Raw genomic sequence first — 11,428 nt, 5'->3', positions numbered from 1 at the left:
GGAACTATCCACTATCCCTACTTCCCTGGAATGATATCTATTTAATTGTGATAAGGTATCTTTTTGATGTTTTCTTGCCTTTGCTTTGACATTTTAAAAAATGTGTCCATGTGGTACTGTGGGGTGGGGCTGTGGAAGGAAGGCTCACGCAGCAACTTCCAGGATTCAGTCCTGTCCTTCCAATCCATGGCGGTGGCGGTGGTGGCTTCAGGCAGCAGGCTTGCCTACTGAGCCATCTCACTGGCCCTTACAAGTACTTTGTCAGGAATTTTCATGCCAGTGTAAAATTGGTCTATAATTTGCCTGTGTGTGTGTGTCCATGTCTGGCTTGGCCTCTGGAGAATACTGGTTTCTTAAGACTAATGTTCCTTCCTTTTCTGTTTTATGAAAGAGTTTGAGAAGTATTGGTCCTTAGTTCTTGTGTAAAGGAAGGATAAAATTCACCAGTGAATCCATCTAGGCCTAGACTTTTTTTAGCCAAGCGATTATTTTTATTACTGTACCACTACTTGCTATAGATTTGTCTAAATTATTTACCTCATCTGGGTTTAATATTGGCCAATCACATGCACTAGAAATTCAAAATTTCTTTTTGAATTCAAAAAGAAAATTCAAAACCAATCTCTTTAAATTTTCTAGCTGAGTAAAAGGCATTTTGCTGACTTCCTCACGTCTGCTGTAATATAAGTAACAAAATTAGCCATGTAATGTAACTTTCAAGTCTAATTTTATTAACTGGGTCTTCTATCCCTTTCTTTTGGTTAATTTGGTTAAAGGCTTGACAATCTTACTCATCTTTTCAAAGAACTAGCTCTTTGTTTCATTGATTCCTTGCATTTTAAACATTTCCATTTTGCTGATTTCTGCCCTGATTTAATTGTCTCTTTTGGTTACTCATCTTGGTTTTTAACTGTTCGTGTTTATCTAAGGCCCCAAGGTCTATCAGTGTGCTGTTTATTTAGAATTCTGTATTTTTTTAAACATTTATTTAGTGTGCAGACTCTCATGTGTGAGTGTGCGTGTGTGGGTGTATATGTATACATACATACATACATACATACATACATACAAATCTATGTATGGAAGTCAGAGAGCAACTTGGGGAAGCTAAGTTCTTTCTTTTGACCTCATGGGTCCTGGGGACTGCAGTCAGATTAAGCTGGTCTTTACTCTCACTGAAGCAGTCAGAGATGTAAATTCCCTTAAAACTGCTTCACTGTGAGGCGGTGACTGGGTTTGTTGTGTTTTTATTTCCACTTGCTTCTAAGACTGTCTTCATTTCCTCCTTGGTCCCTCATTCACCTGTCTATCAGCCAGAAGTGTGCAGTTTGGTCCCTTGAGTTTGTGAATGTTTTATAGTTTCTCCTGCTAAATTATAGTTTGACACTCTGAGCAGACACAACACAAGGAATTCTCTTCATTTTCCTATACTTGTTATGGCTTGCCTTGTGTCCTAATACCGACTCTATTTTAAATTATTTGGGGAGTGACAGGATTCAGTTTAATTTAAAAGGTTTTTTCTTACTTATTTTTAAAATATCTGAAAACAAACACACCCACCATACAAAACTTCTAATAATCATCTTCTGTCCTCCTGAAAAACAAACAAAACAAACTGGAAGGTAGGAGGATGACGTAGCCTCAGTTAAGGTTATCACCTCCCCTAAATCAGTTTCAGCGTGAGAACTCGATGTACTGCCTTCTTCCTCACTCCCCTGCAAACCAGTGCAGGGCACTAGGGAGGAGCCAAGCCCCACGAAGCCCAGAAGCCACTGGGGGCCTCATCAACCAGCCAACTTTACAAGTAGGAAGAATATGAGGAAAATTTACAGCAATCAATATCACCCCATAAACACGTTATAAAGAGCCTGAAAACCTAATGAAAAACAGACAGCCCATTCACAAAGCCACAGGAGTATCAAACGCCTGAGAAAACTACATAGGCCATCTCTCCAAGTGCCAAACGCCACATCTTACATTCAAATTGTATAAAGAAAATACAAACCCTTAATATGGGAAAGACTTGAATAAATGAAGAGACGAGACTCCAGGCTTAAGAGTAAATGCAGAAGAGCCACAGAGCCTCCTCATTTAATTTATAGACCAAATGCAGCTCCAGGCAAAGTATCACCAAGGTCATTACAGAACTTGATAAAAATGGTTTTTAAATCCATATAGGAAAGTAAACAGGCAAAACTATCAGCAAGCTAGGGAGAAGAGTGCGGGAGGAAGGCACAGACTCTGGCAGGTCTTAAAACTCAGCCTAAAAAAATGGGGACCAGCTGTAGACCAGGCTGTAAACCAACGAAGGGCCCATCAGGAAGACGGCACAGCTTACCAAACTCAACAGGAACAAAGCACATCACAGTAAGAAAAGTGCAGACCACAGGATGAGTCAACACTTGAAGGGCGGAAACTTCTTTCAAAATCCTCTTAGCCCCAGGACAGACGGATGACAACGTTATCTTTCTCTATTCCTTCTTGCCTTCTTTTTTAATAAGAGAGACATCAGAAAATGTCAAGGGGACAAGATGAGATTTCCTGACACAGAGGGGAAACAGCTTTCCCTACTCCAATTTCCCAAGGTCCATCTCAAGCCATGCATTTCTAGAGCATGACAGTCAAATCCTAACCCCAGCTGAGGTTAGAGACCCACGTTGGTCTCTAAGTATGCATATTAAGGGGAGGCTGTGCAGACATACCTTCCCCCTGCTGTCACATCTTTCTGTGGGCACCCAGTGGCTACCACATGGCCTTCCCATCTAACAGTGCCTCCCTGAGAACCCACTGGAGAGTACATGACTTGAAGCATTCATCCAGCTCCACCCCCATCCAGGCCTCCTTCCATCACAGATGATGGATGGGCTGGGAGGAAAACAATTGCCTACATAAGGAAAAACCCACAACTAATGGTTTATTAATCACAATAGTGAGGATTTGGACCACTGTTTCCATTTCTGACCGAAGCTCTCCACTTTAGTCCTCTGAGCTTCATTGTATGCCATGCAAAGTCTTCATGGGTCCCATGAGGGACCAAATCATCTTAGCACTGTAGGCCAGTAATCTGGTTCAACATCTCAGGGTGGTGCAGAGAAAGGGAAACAGAAGATGGGCAGGGGGAAGGTGTCCACCGAAAGGGCAAGAGCAGCTTCTGGGTCATGTACTGAACCCATAGGGGTGGGCACAGCCCAACCACTGCATAGAGGAGGATGCCATGTCCAGACTGCCTTTGAAAAACAAAGCCAAGTGAAAAATAACAAATATCTCAGAATCCTCTTTATCTCAAAGCAAAGCTCTGTGCATGAGGCCAATTTTGCCCAGTTATCAGGACAGGCTGATTACAGAGTCCTGGCTCGTTTGCTTGAAGATAATTGTCTCAATTCTCCACTTTACTTTGCACATATAGAAAGAGTCCCAATCTACTGCAGCCTCAGTGACTAGACACGTTAAATTGGTCTAATCATAGTTTGAAGAGCTCAAGCTGAAAGGATTCTATGAGCATAAGCCTGAACCATGACACCACTAAGGGCTTCTCCTCCCCCGTGTCTGAAGGATGAGTCAGAACCTCAGGCAAGGAGGCTCTCTGTCCATGGTGGCTGGAGGTGGGGAAGGGAGGTACTCAGGAAAGTCGGACAAAAGCATAGCTGGGGGCCAAGGCCTTTTGGACAGTCAGGTCCAGAGCAACCCGCAGTGTTTCCACCCCAAGACATCAGCTCCAGGTAGAAGCTGGGGCAGAGGACATCCAAGACCAGAAGCATCCGCTTAAGTGACATTCTCATGTCTCAGCTAATACTTTAATTCCAGGCTAGGGAGTGGGCAAATCCTACTGCTGACCTACGAAACAAGGCTCAGTACCCAGGAAGTCCAAACTCCAGGGCCAAAACCCAAACAAGGACACAGCCTTTTCAGGATGGCCTGTGCATTGAGCTCTGTGTGAGGGGAGGACCTACTGGGCAGTTCTCTGGCTCCTGAGTATAGAAATCACTCATTCTGAGAAGAGGGAAAAACAGAAGAAACTGTGCTGTGTGTGCGTGCATGCGTGTGTTGCTCTGCACAGAACTGAAGGCAAGAAAAGGCAACTCCTATGACTTCTCAAGGTTGATGGATTCGGCTCTGACTCCATCTTCCTCCTAATAGGTACAGCACAGATAAACCCAAAGATGGTCAGGACAGAATCCAGACACATCCTAAAGATGTTTTTCCCCTTATTGTTTGCTTTTAGCTTTAGCTGGCCTTTCCCCCTAAATCACAAAATCAGGAGCTTGGAGTTTTGACCATTTCTACTGGTGAGAGCCGATTGAGATCAGTGCAGTCCAAGTAACAGCAAAATAGCATCCTGGAGAGATGAACCAAATGTTCCCGCATTGTGCCTAGTCCCCTTGGAGAACAGGAGGGAGGGGCCTGTACCAAATTCCCAGTGGGGTTAAGCCTTTCTGGCTGATTGCCACAGTGAGGGGTGGGGAGCACTTCAAACTCCCTCAATTCATTTCTCACCAAAGGAAAGTTTGAAAAGCTCTCCATCTCCAAAAATAGTCCTTTCCAATGACTGTCCAAAAAAACATGTTCAAGAGTGATCATGCCCGCTGGCTGAGCAGAGCAGAACCCATCTCATCTTAGAAAATATGCCAGTAACTGTAGGACCTGACAACAGCTTGCAAGCCTTATACAGACTTATGTTGCCCAGAGCAACCAGCATATTCCTTTGCACACGGAACAGGTAGAATGGGAGCAATCTTTTCATGAGTTTGAAAAACAAACAAACCAAAACCCAAACCAAACCAAATCAAGAAACAAAACCCTAAAATTCTCAAAGTTGGACTAGGTTTTAAAAGACAAAAAGACAACAACAATTAGCATTGGCCTCAGAAACTAGAAGAATTTTACCTGTGATTCCAACCCTGGTTTCAGCCTACCTCCCCTGCTCATCTGCTAAGGTGGAATTCATTACTCTGTGCCCACTGGTAGTCTGTTGTTAATATTAGGGGGCATCTCACACTGATCTGTGTGTTGTTGGATGGCAGAAATTGTTCATCCTCATTTACTTCGATCTCGCCACAATGCCAGGAATAGTGTTTTGGTCATAAAAGTGACTCAATTCGTGATTGCTAAATAGACAATTTCATTTGTAATTTCCGAGACAGCTCCAGGAGGGGAGGCAAAGAAGGCCAATGTAATTAATAGATGGACCTGACTAATGCCTTTGCTCCAGAAAGTGAGTGTTGTAGAGCAAAGAACCTCAGAGGCCTACTGGCTTATAGGGACTCCAAAACAGGCCACTGGGTGCATTTGCAGTTACCTGGGTTGTCTCAAGACTGCCACTTAAACACTCCTTCCTGCCATGGAGGCGGCACCTTCAAAGTCTTCTGAAATAGAAGTAGAGTGGAAGGCTTGAAGCCCCTTACCTCCTCTCCTACAGCCTGGAAGAACGGCATCTAAAGAGGGCTGTAGTCGTCCTTCAGTTCCAGCTCTGGCCAGCGCCATGGAAACCTCTCCAGTGTGTGGTCATCTGTCCTTCGACCGAGCATAGTTTCTGATGAAGAGTTCACTCCACTTCAGAGGCCTGATTGCTAGAATATTCCTCGAGTTGAAGCCTATCTTGAAACAGCACCCATAGGTTCTAATCTTGCCCTCTGGAGGTATATAAATTCACTCGTAAAGCCTCTTTCACAGAACAGTACTTTAATGAGCTCAAGACAACCTCCTTCACAATACATCCAAATAAGAACCCTACTGTAGAAATATTGCAATGAACTGGAAACTGCTTTCCTGTCCAACTGGTCTAGGAGCCTCCTTCTGGCAGAGCTGTAAGGTAATATATGACTATGCTTTATTTACCAGCAGACAGAGAGCCCCTTGTTCCTTAGCCTGATAACAACAAAGGTTGTTCATCACCCACTTGGTCCCTTTTGAAATTCACTCTGCAGCAAGCACTTTTTAAAGTCATGCACATAATGCATTTTAAAGAGCATTTTCTGTGCAGATCCATTTGCTCAACCTCAGCACTAAGTGCAAGATGGAACTGTCTTTCAGTACAACCTCTGCTCCTCCTGGAGCCTGTGCTGAACACATGCTGAAATGAATTTGTAACTATACATATGACTGGGGCTTCAAAATGCATGCTTTCTTAAATGGCTGTTGGCTGATTAAAATGCATCCTGCAAAGAAAGAGCATTGCTAATGCAGAATCCTAGTCCAAAAATGTGTATTATGTAATGCATATTTTTTAATAATGCAGGCAATCTCAGTGTAGCCGTATCAGCGCATCAGCTCTGGGCTGCCATCTCTGTTAGAAGCATAAAGTACTCCACCTGAAAAATGAAGCACTTTCCTACATACACTAAAAAACCATAATCCACCTCACTGCAGACAGCTGGCATCAGTTTCCATCAAAAGGGCATTTACCAGCACCCACATGGTCCTGATTTCTGTCTGAATGTGCCCGAAAACTGGCTTGACCAATGTCTTTGTGCTCCATATGCTGCCAGGAGAGTTGTGCTAACTGAAAAAAATAAGGTAAGTATATGGAAGTGGTCAGACCCCCTCAGAAACCTCCATTAGTCAGGGAGGAAAGGCGACCTGAGCAAGGTCTCCCGGGCCACAGCAGTACCCTAAGAGTTAGCAGGGCGTACCTAGACTACTGCCACATGCCTGCTTATGGGCTTTGCTAATCCAACCCCACTCTGTCAGTGCAGTCAGCATTTCAAGGCTACACATTAAGAGTTACAGCACAAAGACCACCCAGCAGTGGTGGGGACCTTCCTAAGTCCTTGACTCTACACCTGGAAGCTTTCATGCAGTGTAAGTGAGCCATGGCCAGCACTGGCTTCAAGACATGGCTGAGAATTCACCTCCAGGAAAGAACCCTTGGGAAGCAGTTTGGAAAGGCAGCATCACCTCTTCTTTTGTGCTTCTTCACACGGACGCAAGAAAAAAAAAAAAAAAAAAGACCAACTTGTGACATGCCTCCCATGTAAAACAGCCCTACTGGGACTTCATGCACCCAGGAACACAGCTCTGCTGGTCTCTATGGCGAAACAGACAAACCAAAACCCAAAAAAGAACACACAAAAAAGCACAGCACTCTGTATTTAACAAGCAAGGCAAGGTAAACGAAGCCCCCACCCGACCCCCCAGGAGCACTGCTCACACCCAGGTGATCTGAGAACTTCCCACCCCACAGGGATCCATCCCCTCCTGGACCTACCTAGTCCATCAGGTTTTCCAGGGCTCAGGATCACGTCTTTTTACCTTAGCCTTCAGAGTCCAATACCACGATCTAGTGGTCTCTGGCCGCCCCCTAGCCATGATGTTCTGGTTGATGCACCTGTTTTTCTCATGTAGAATTTGAGCCGATGCTAGAAGAATGAGCTGATGCTCTGGTTAAGGTATATTAACCCCTCAACACCCTTTCTCTAATTCAAGACCCGCTCGGGCTCATTGCTGTCTTCAGCACCTAGAACAGAGCTCCGCATGTGCCGCGGACACAAGTGTGCTGGCTGAACCCCCTCAGCTGAAATGCATCTGAGTCCGTACTCAACGACTACCCTAAAAAGCCACACGGAGAGGACGGCTTGTAGGGCCTTCTCTTGGATACTCTCAGCTTCCCGTGGTCTTCCGTGTGCTAACCATCGGCTTGCAAACCCCTACCTCGACAGCTAAGGGGACCTTTCTTGGGGAGGGGAGCCTGTCTGTCAACGGGGTGCATACTTTTTTGGAAGCTGCTCTAATTGCAGTTACTTTAACAGCCATGACAAAAGTAACCACCTTTGTCATGATTAATGGCTACTTGAGGTTCCAGTCCTCAAACCATCAAGCTCTTGGGGCATGCCTGGTGCTAGGTCATTAATACACATTCATGTACGGACCCTCATTCTCCCGATTTTTTGCAAATTTGCGTTCTGGTTGGCTTCCATTCGTTTGATGGCTGTGCTCATGGAGAGAAAGTTGAGGAGTGGGACAGACCCCTACGGAAATCTATACTTGCCCTCCCAAGTCCGCTAACCTGTAGCTTTCTTACTTGCTTCGCTCGCTAGACCTCGCCAACCGCCAGCGCCCGCCCCCCCACTCGATGCTTTGGCGAAATCTTCTCAAACAAGGTTCCCGCCTGCCACCTGCCGGCCCACTAGGGTCTGCGCCACGGTCTATGCGCCACCCCCCCACCTCCCTACTGCACATGCCCGGCAGAAGTCCGCGCAACTTTATAGGGCCTCCCTGCCCCATCTCTCCTCAGTCTCCTCTATCCTCTCCCAGAAGAGAGGACCGGCGGAGGCACCTCTCCGAGTCTTAGACTGCACAGTCTGAGACTTAGCGAGAGGAGCCTGGAGGAGACAACCCTTCTCTCTCCTTTACCTATCCCTTTCTTTTACTTACAGACGGAAGCTGAGGCGCGGAGCTTTAGAAAGTTCGTGGTGGCCGGAAGGTAAGCGCATCCCTTCTTTTCGCCCTGAGGTGAGACTGGGGTCTCCGCACCCAGCTTCTCACTTCATAAGGTTCATCCTTTTCGGCTCTAGCTGTCCTTGCGCAGCGGGGCCACTCTCTGCAGAGCCAGAGGGTGAGTCGGCTTCTCGCTGAGCACCTAGGAGAATGGATCGCAGGTCCCGGGCTCAGCAGTGGCGCCGAGCTCGCCATAATTACAACGACCTGTGCCCGCCCATAGGCCGCCGGGCAGCCACCGCGCTCCTCTGGCTCTCCTGCTCCATCGCTCTCCTCCGCGCCCTAGCCACTTCCAACGCCCGCGCCCAGCAGCGTGCCGCCCAGCGCCGGAGCTTCCTTAACGCCCACCACCGCTCCGCCGCTGCCGCCGCTGCTGTCGCACAGGTACTCCCCGAGTCCCCTGAATCTGAGTCTGATCACGAGCACGAGGTGGCCCGGCCTGCGCTGGCCCGCCCCGAGTGCCTAGACTACGACCGGGACGACTACGAGACCGAGACCGAGACCGAGTCGGAGACCGAGACCGAGACCGAGACCGAGACTGAGACCGAGTCGGAGACCGAGTCTGAGACCGAGTCCGAGACCGAGACGGAGACGGAGACCGAGACCGACACCGATTTTGAGTCCGAGCCTGTGTCTGAGCCTGAGACCGAGCCCGAAGACGAGCGCGGTCCCCGGGGCGCCACCTTCAACCAGTCTCTCACCCAGCGTCTGCACGCTCTGAAGTTGCAGAGCGCCGACGCCTCCACAAGCCGTGCGCAGCCCACCACTCAGGAGCCTGACAGCGCAAGCGAGGGGGAGGAGCCCCAGCGCGAGCCCTTAGACGAGGATCCTCGGGACCCCGAGGAGTCAGAGGAGCGCGAGGAGGCGAGGCAGCCCCGTCGCTGCAAGACCAGGAGGCCCGCCCGCCGCCGCCGCGACCAGTCCCCCGAGTCCCCTCCCAGAAAGGGGCCCATCCCCATCCGGCGTCACTAATGGGTGACTCCGTCCAGATTCTCCTAGTTTTCATGGATAAAGGTTAGTTACCCTTACCAAACTGGGCAGCCTGAGACAGTGCGCTGGGAGGAAAAAGGCAGGTTGGGGGGTAAGGTGGGAAGGGAGCGGTGTCCACTAACCAGCCCCAAACGAACCCTAGAAAAGGAAAGTGGGTTCTTCAAATCTCTCCAGGGCACCCAGGGGCCCTTGAGAGGCCAAAGGTTTGTTGGACGGCGAGGCTTTTCTGGCGCCTCGCTGGAGACAACCTGAGGTCCCCCAGCTGGCACCCGGTGCGTGATACTGAAATCTGAGCGCGCCCCAAGTTTGGAGCCGCACACCTAAACGGCAATGGTAAGTAAATCGCTTGTTTTCTACGTCCCCCACCTCCTAGAAAGGTTAGTCTTCAGCGGTGTAGTGGTTTAGCTAGGGGCCACTGGGCTCCTGGACGGAGAGAGGTGCGCGTGCCAACTTTGGCGATCTGAGAGCCGCTCCGCCGTAGATACACTGTTGCAAAGCGCGGAAGGTAAGCGTGCTGGCACTGGGGAAGAACTCCATAGCCTAAGTCGCACGTGCGCTCAGCCCGCCCGGGAGCCTGGAAATCGGGCCCCGGCATGGCCAATTTGGGGCCGCAGGACCCTGCAGCCAGTGCCCCCCACGCCATGCAAGCAGTCTTGGCAAACACCGCTCACCTCTGGAGGTTCGCGGAGGCCAGAGATCGTGAAAAGGAGCGCGCGCGCCTCTCCCGTGCGCCCTAAGGCCAACCTTCTCGCATAGATAGGGGTCTCTTGATAATAAATAGTGCCTGGAGGGCACGCAGTGCAGGTACAGGAGCCTTTAGGGGTGCCTTTATGGGCTACCCGGGTTGGCAGCACTGACAAGGTCACATAGGGGTATCGCCAACCTTTTGGCGCAGCTGGTTAGGAGGATCCGACTTGTCTGGAGAGCTAGGGGACCGTGCGCCTAGGCCCTAGAGGCAGGACAGCAGGCATGAGAGCTCTACTAAGTTGTCTTGGGCAAAATGGTAAAGCAGATCAAGGCATAGGCTGAGTAAGGGGGTCGTGGCTACCACTTGGACACCTTCCAGGGCGTCTCCAAAGATCGTGACACTTCCTAAGCTGGGAAGATGTTGGATCCTGCGCTTAGGACTGAGAGAGGACAGGAAGGACACGTTACAGCCATTTTTGGCCATCTTCAGCTTGGGTGGGTCTGTATTCGGAATCCGTAACCCGAGGGGAGATCACCAGTGATCTGGCCCCAAAAGCGCAGTAAGCACGTAGCACACCTTGGAATGCTCTGCGTAGAAAGGCTGATCATAAGTAAAACGCACCTATTGGAAATACCTTTTTTTTTTTTTTTTTTTTAAGTACGCACGTCTGGTCTTGCGGCGGCCTGAGTTATTTTGATGGGATGATTTGGGAAATCTGGTTAAGAAAAGCATTTTCAGGGCTTGAAATGAAAGACAGCTGGGCTCCTGCGCGCCTAAGAGAATGGTGCTAGAAGGAACGCATTACGTAGTCTCCTTCCAGGACCTACCCTCTTCCCTGGGGTGGCGCCGTAGCCCCCAGAAGTTCAGTAAGGGTGGGCTGTGCGCACTGCGGCTAATTGCGTCGTTGGTCAACATCGGGAAGCAATTTGTTGGCAAATGGGTAAAAGAGGACGCGGCGGCCGGCCGGCGGAAAGGAGGCGGGATTTTGGGGCTGAAGGCGTGAAATTGCCTAAGTACCTTTCTGTAGTTAAAATTCTCGGCAACATACACGATGATGGTGACGTTTTCCTGACGTTAGATACCATTTTGTCTAGTGACGTATCAGTAGCCCGAGTTTACCAAGCAACAGGTTTCTAGTTAACAGGTGGAGATGCCCTGCTGTTCAGCATGTCATCTGAGTGACGCACTTTCGGCAGTTAGGTTTATCATTAGCTAAATTAGAACGCTGCCTTGTTGCTGAGATGAATAAAAAATTTAAAAGGTCTTCAGTCCCTATAGCCCCCCCTCCCCTACGTCGCTCTTTTTTAAAAAGAAGCC

The 11,428-nt window shown here is 48.8% G+C and overlaps 2 protein-coding genes across 2 annotated transcripts in view; both read left to right on the top strand.

Moving 5' to 3' along the window:
• The first annotated feature begins 8,228 nt into the window (after positions 1-8,228).
• LOC129668170 (neuroendocrine secretory protein 55-like) lies at positions 8,229-9,405 on the top strand. Its single transcript, XM_055595983.1, has 2 exons — positions 8,229-8,419; positions 8,511-9,405. Exon 2 carries the CDS (start codon positions 8,584-8,586, stop codon positions 9,403-9,405), a length of 822 nt encoding a protein of 273 aa, XP_055451958.1. The 5' UTR covers positions 8,229-8,419; positions 8,511-8,583.
• The window catches only part of Gnas (GNAS complex locus), a 62,062-nt gene continuing 60,018 nt past the window's right edge, over positions 9,385-11,428 (top strand). Inside the window, exon 1 of the mRNA XM_055595979.1 lies at positions 9,385-9,447. Within this exon, the coding sequence (XP_055451954.1) occupies positions 9,405-9,447 (43 nt within the window). The 5' untranslated portion in view covers positions 9,385-9,404. The remainder of the gene's footprint in view (positions 9,448-11,428) is intronic.

This window comes from Psammomys obesus, unplaced genomic scaffold (assembly GCF_907164565.1).
Source record: "Psammomys obesus unplaced genomic scaffold, mPsaObe1.curated_primary_1811, whole genome shotgun sequence".
NCBI lineage: Eukaryota > Metazoa > Chordata > Mammalia > Rodentia > Muridae > Psammomys > Psammomys obesus.
The sequence above is the reverse complement of the archived record's forward strand: the minus strand, read 5'-3'. Positions and strand labels throughout refer to the sequence as shown.

Bases quoted from the DNA above. Each gene is read 5' to 3' on its own strand.
- LOC129668170 (XM_055595983.1), top strand. From the start codon at position 8,584: ATGGATCGCAGGTCCCGGGCTCAGCAGTGGCGCCGAGCTCGCCATAAT.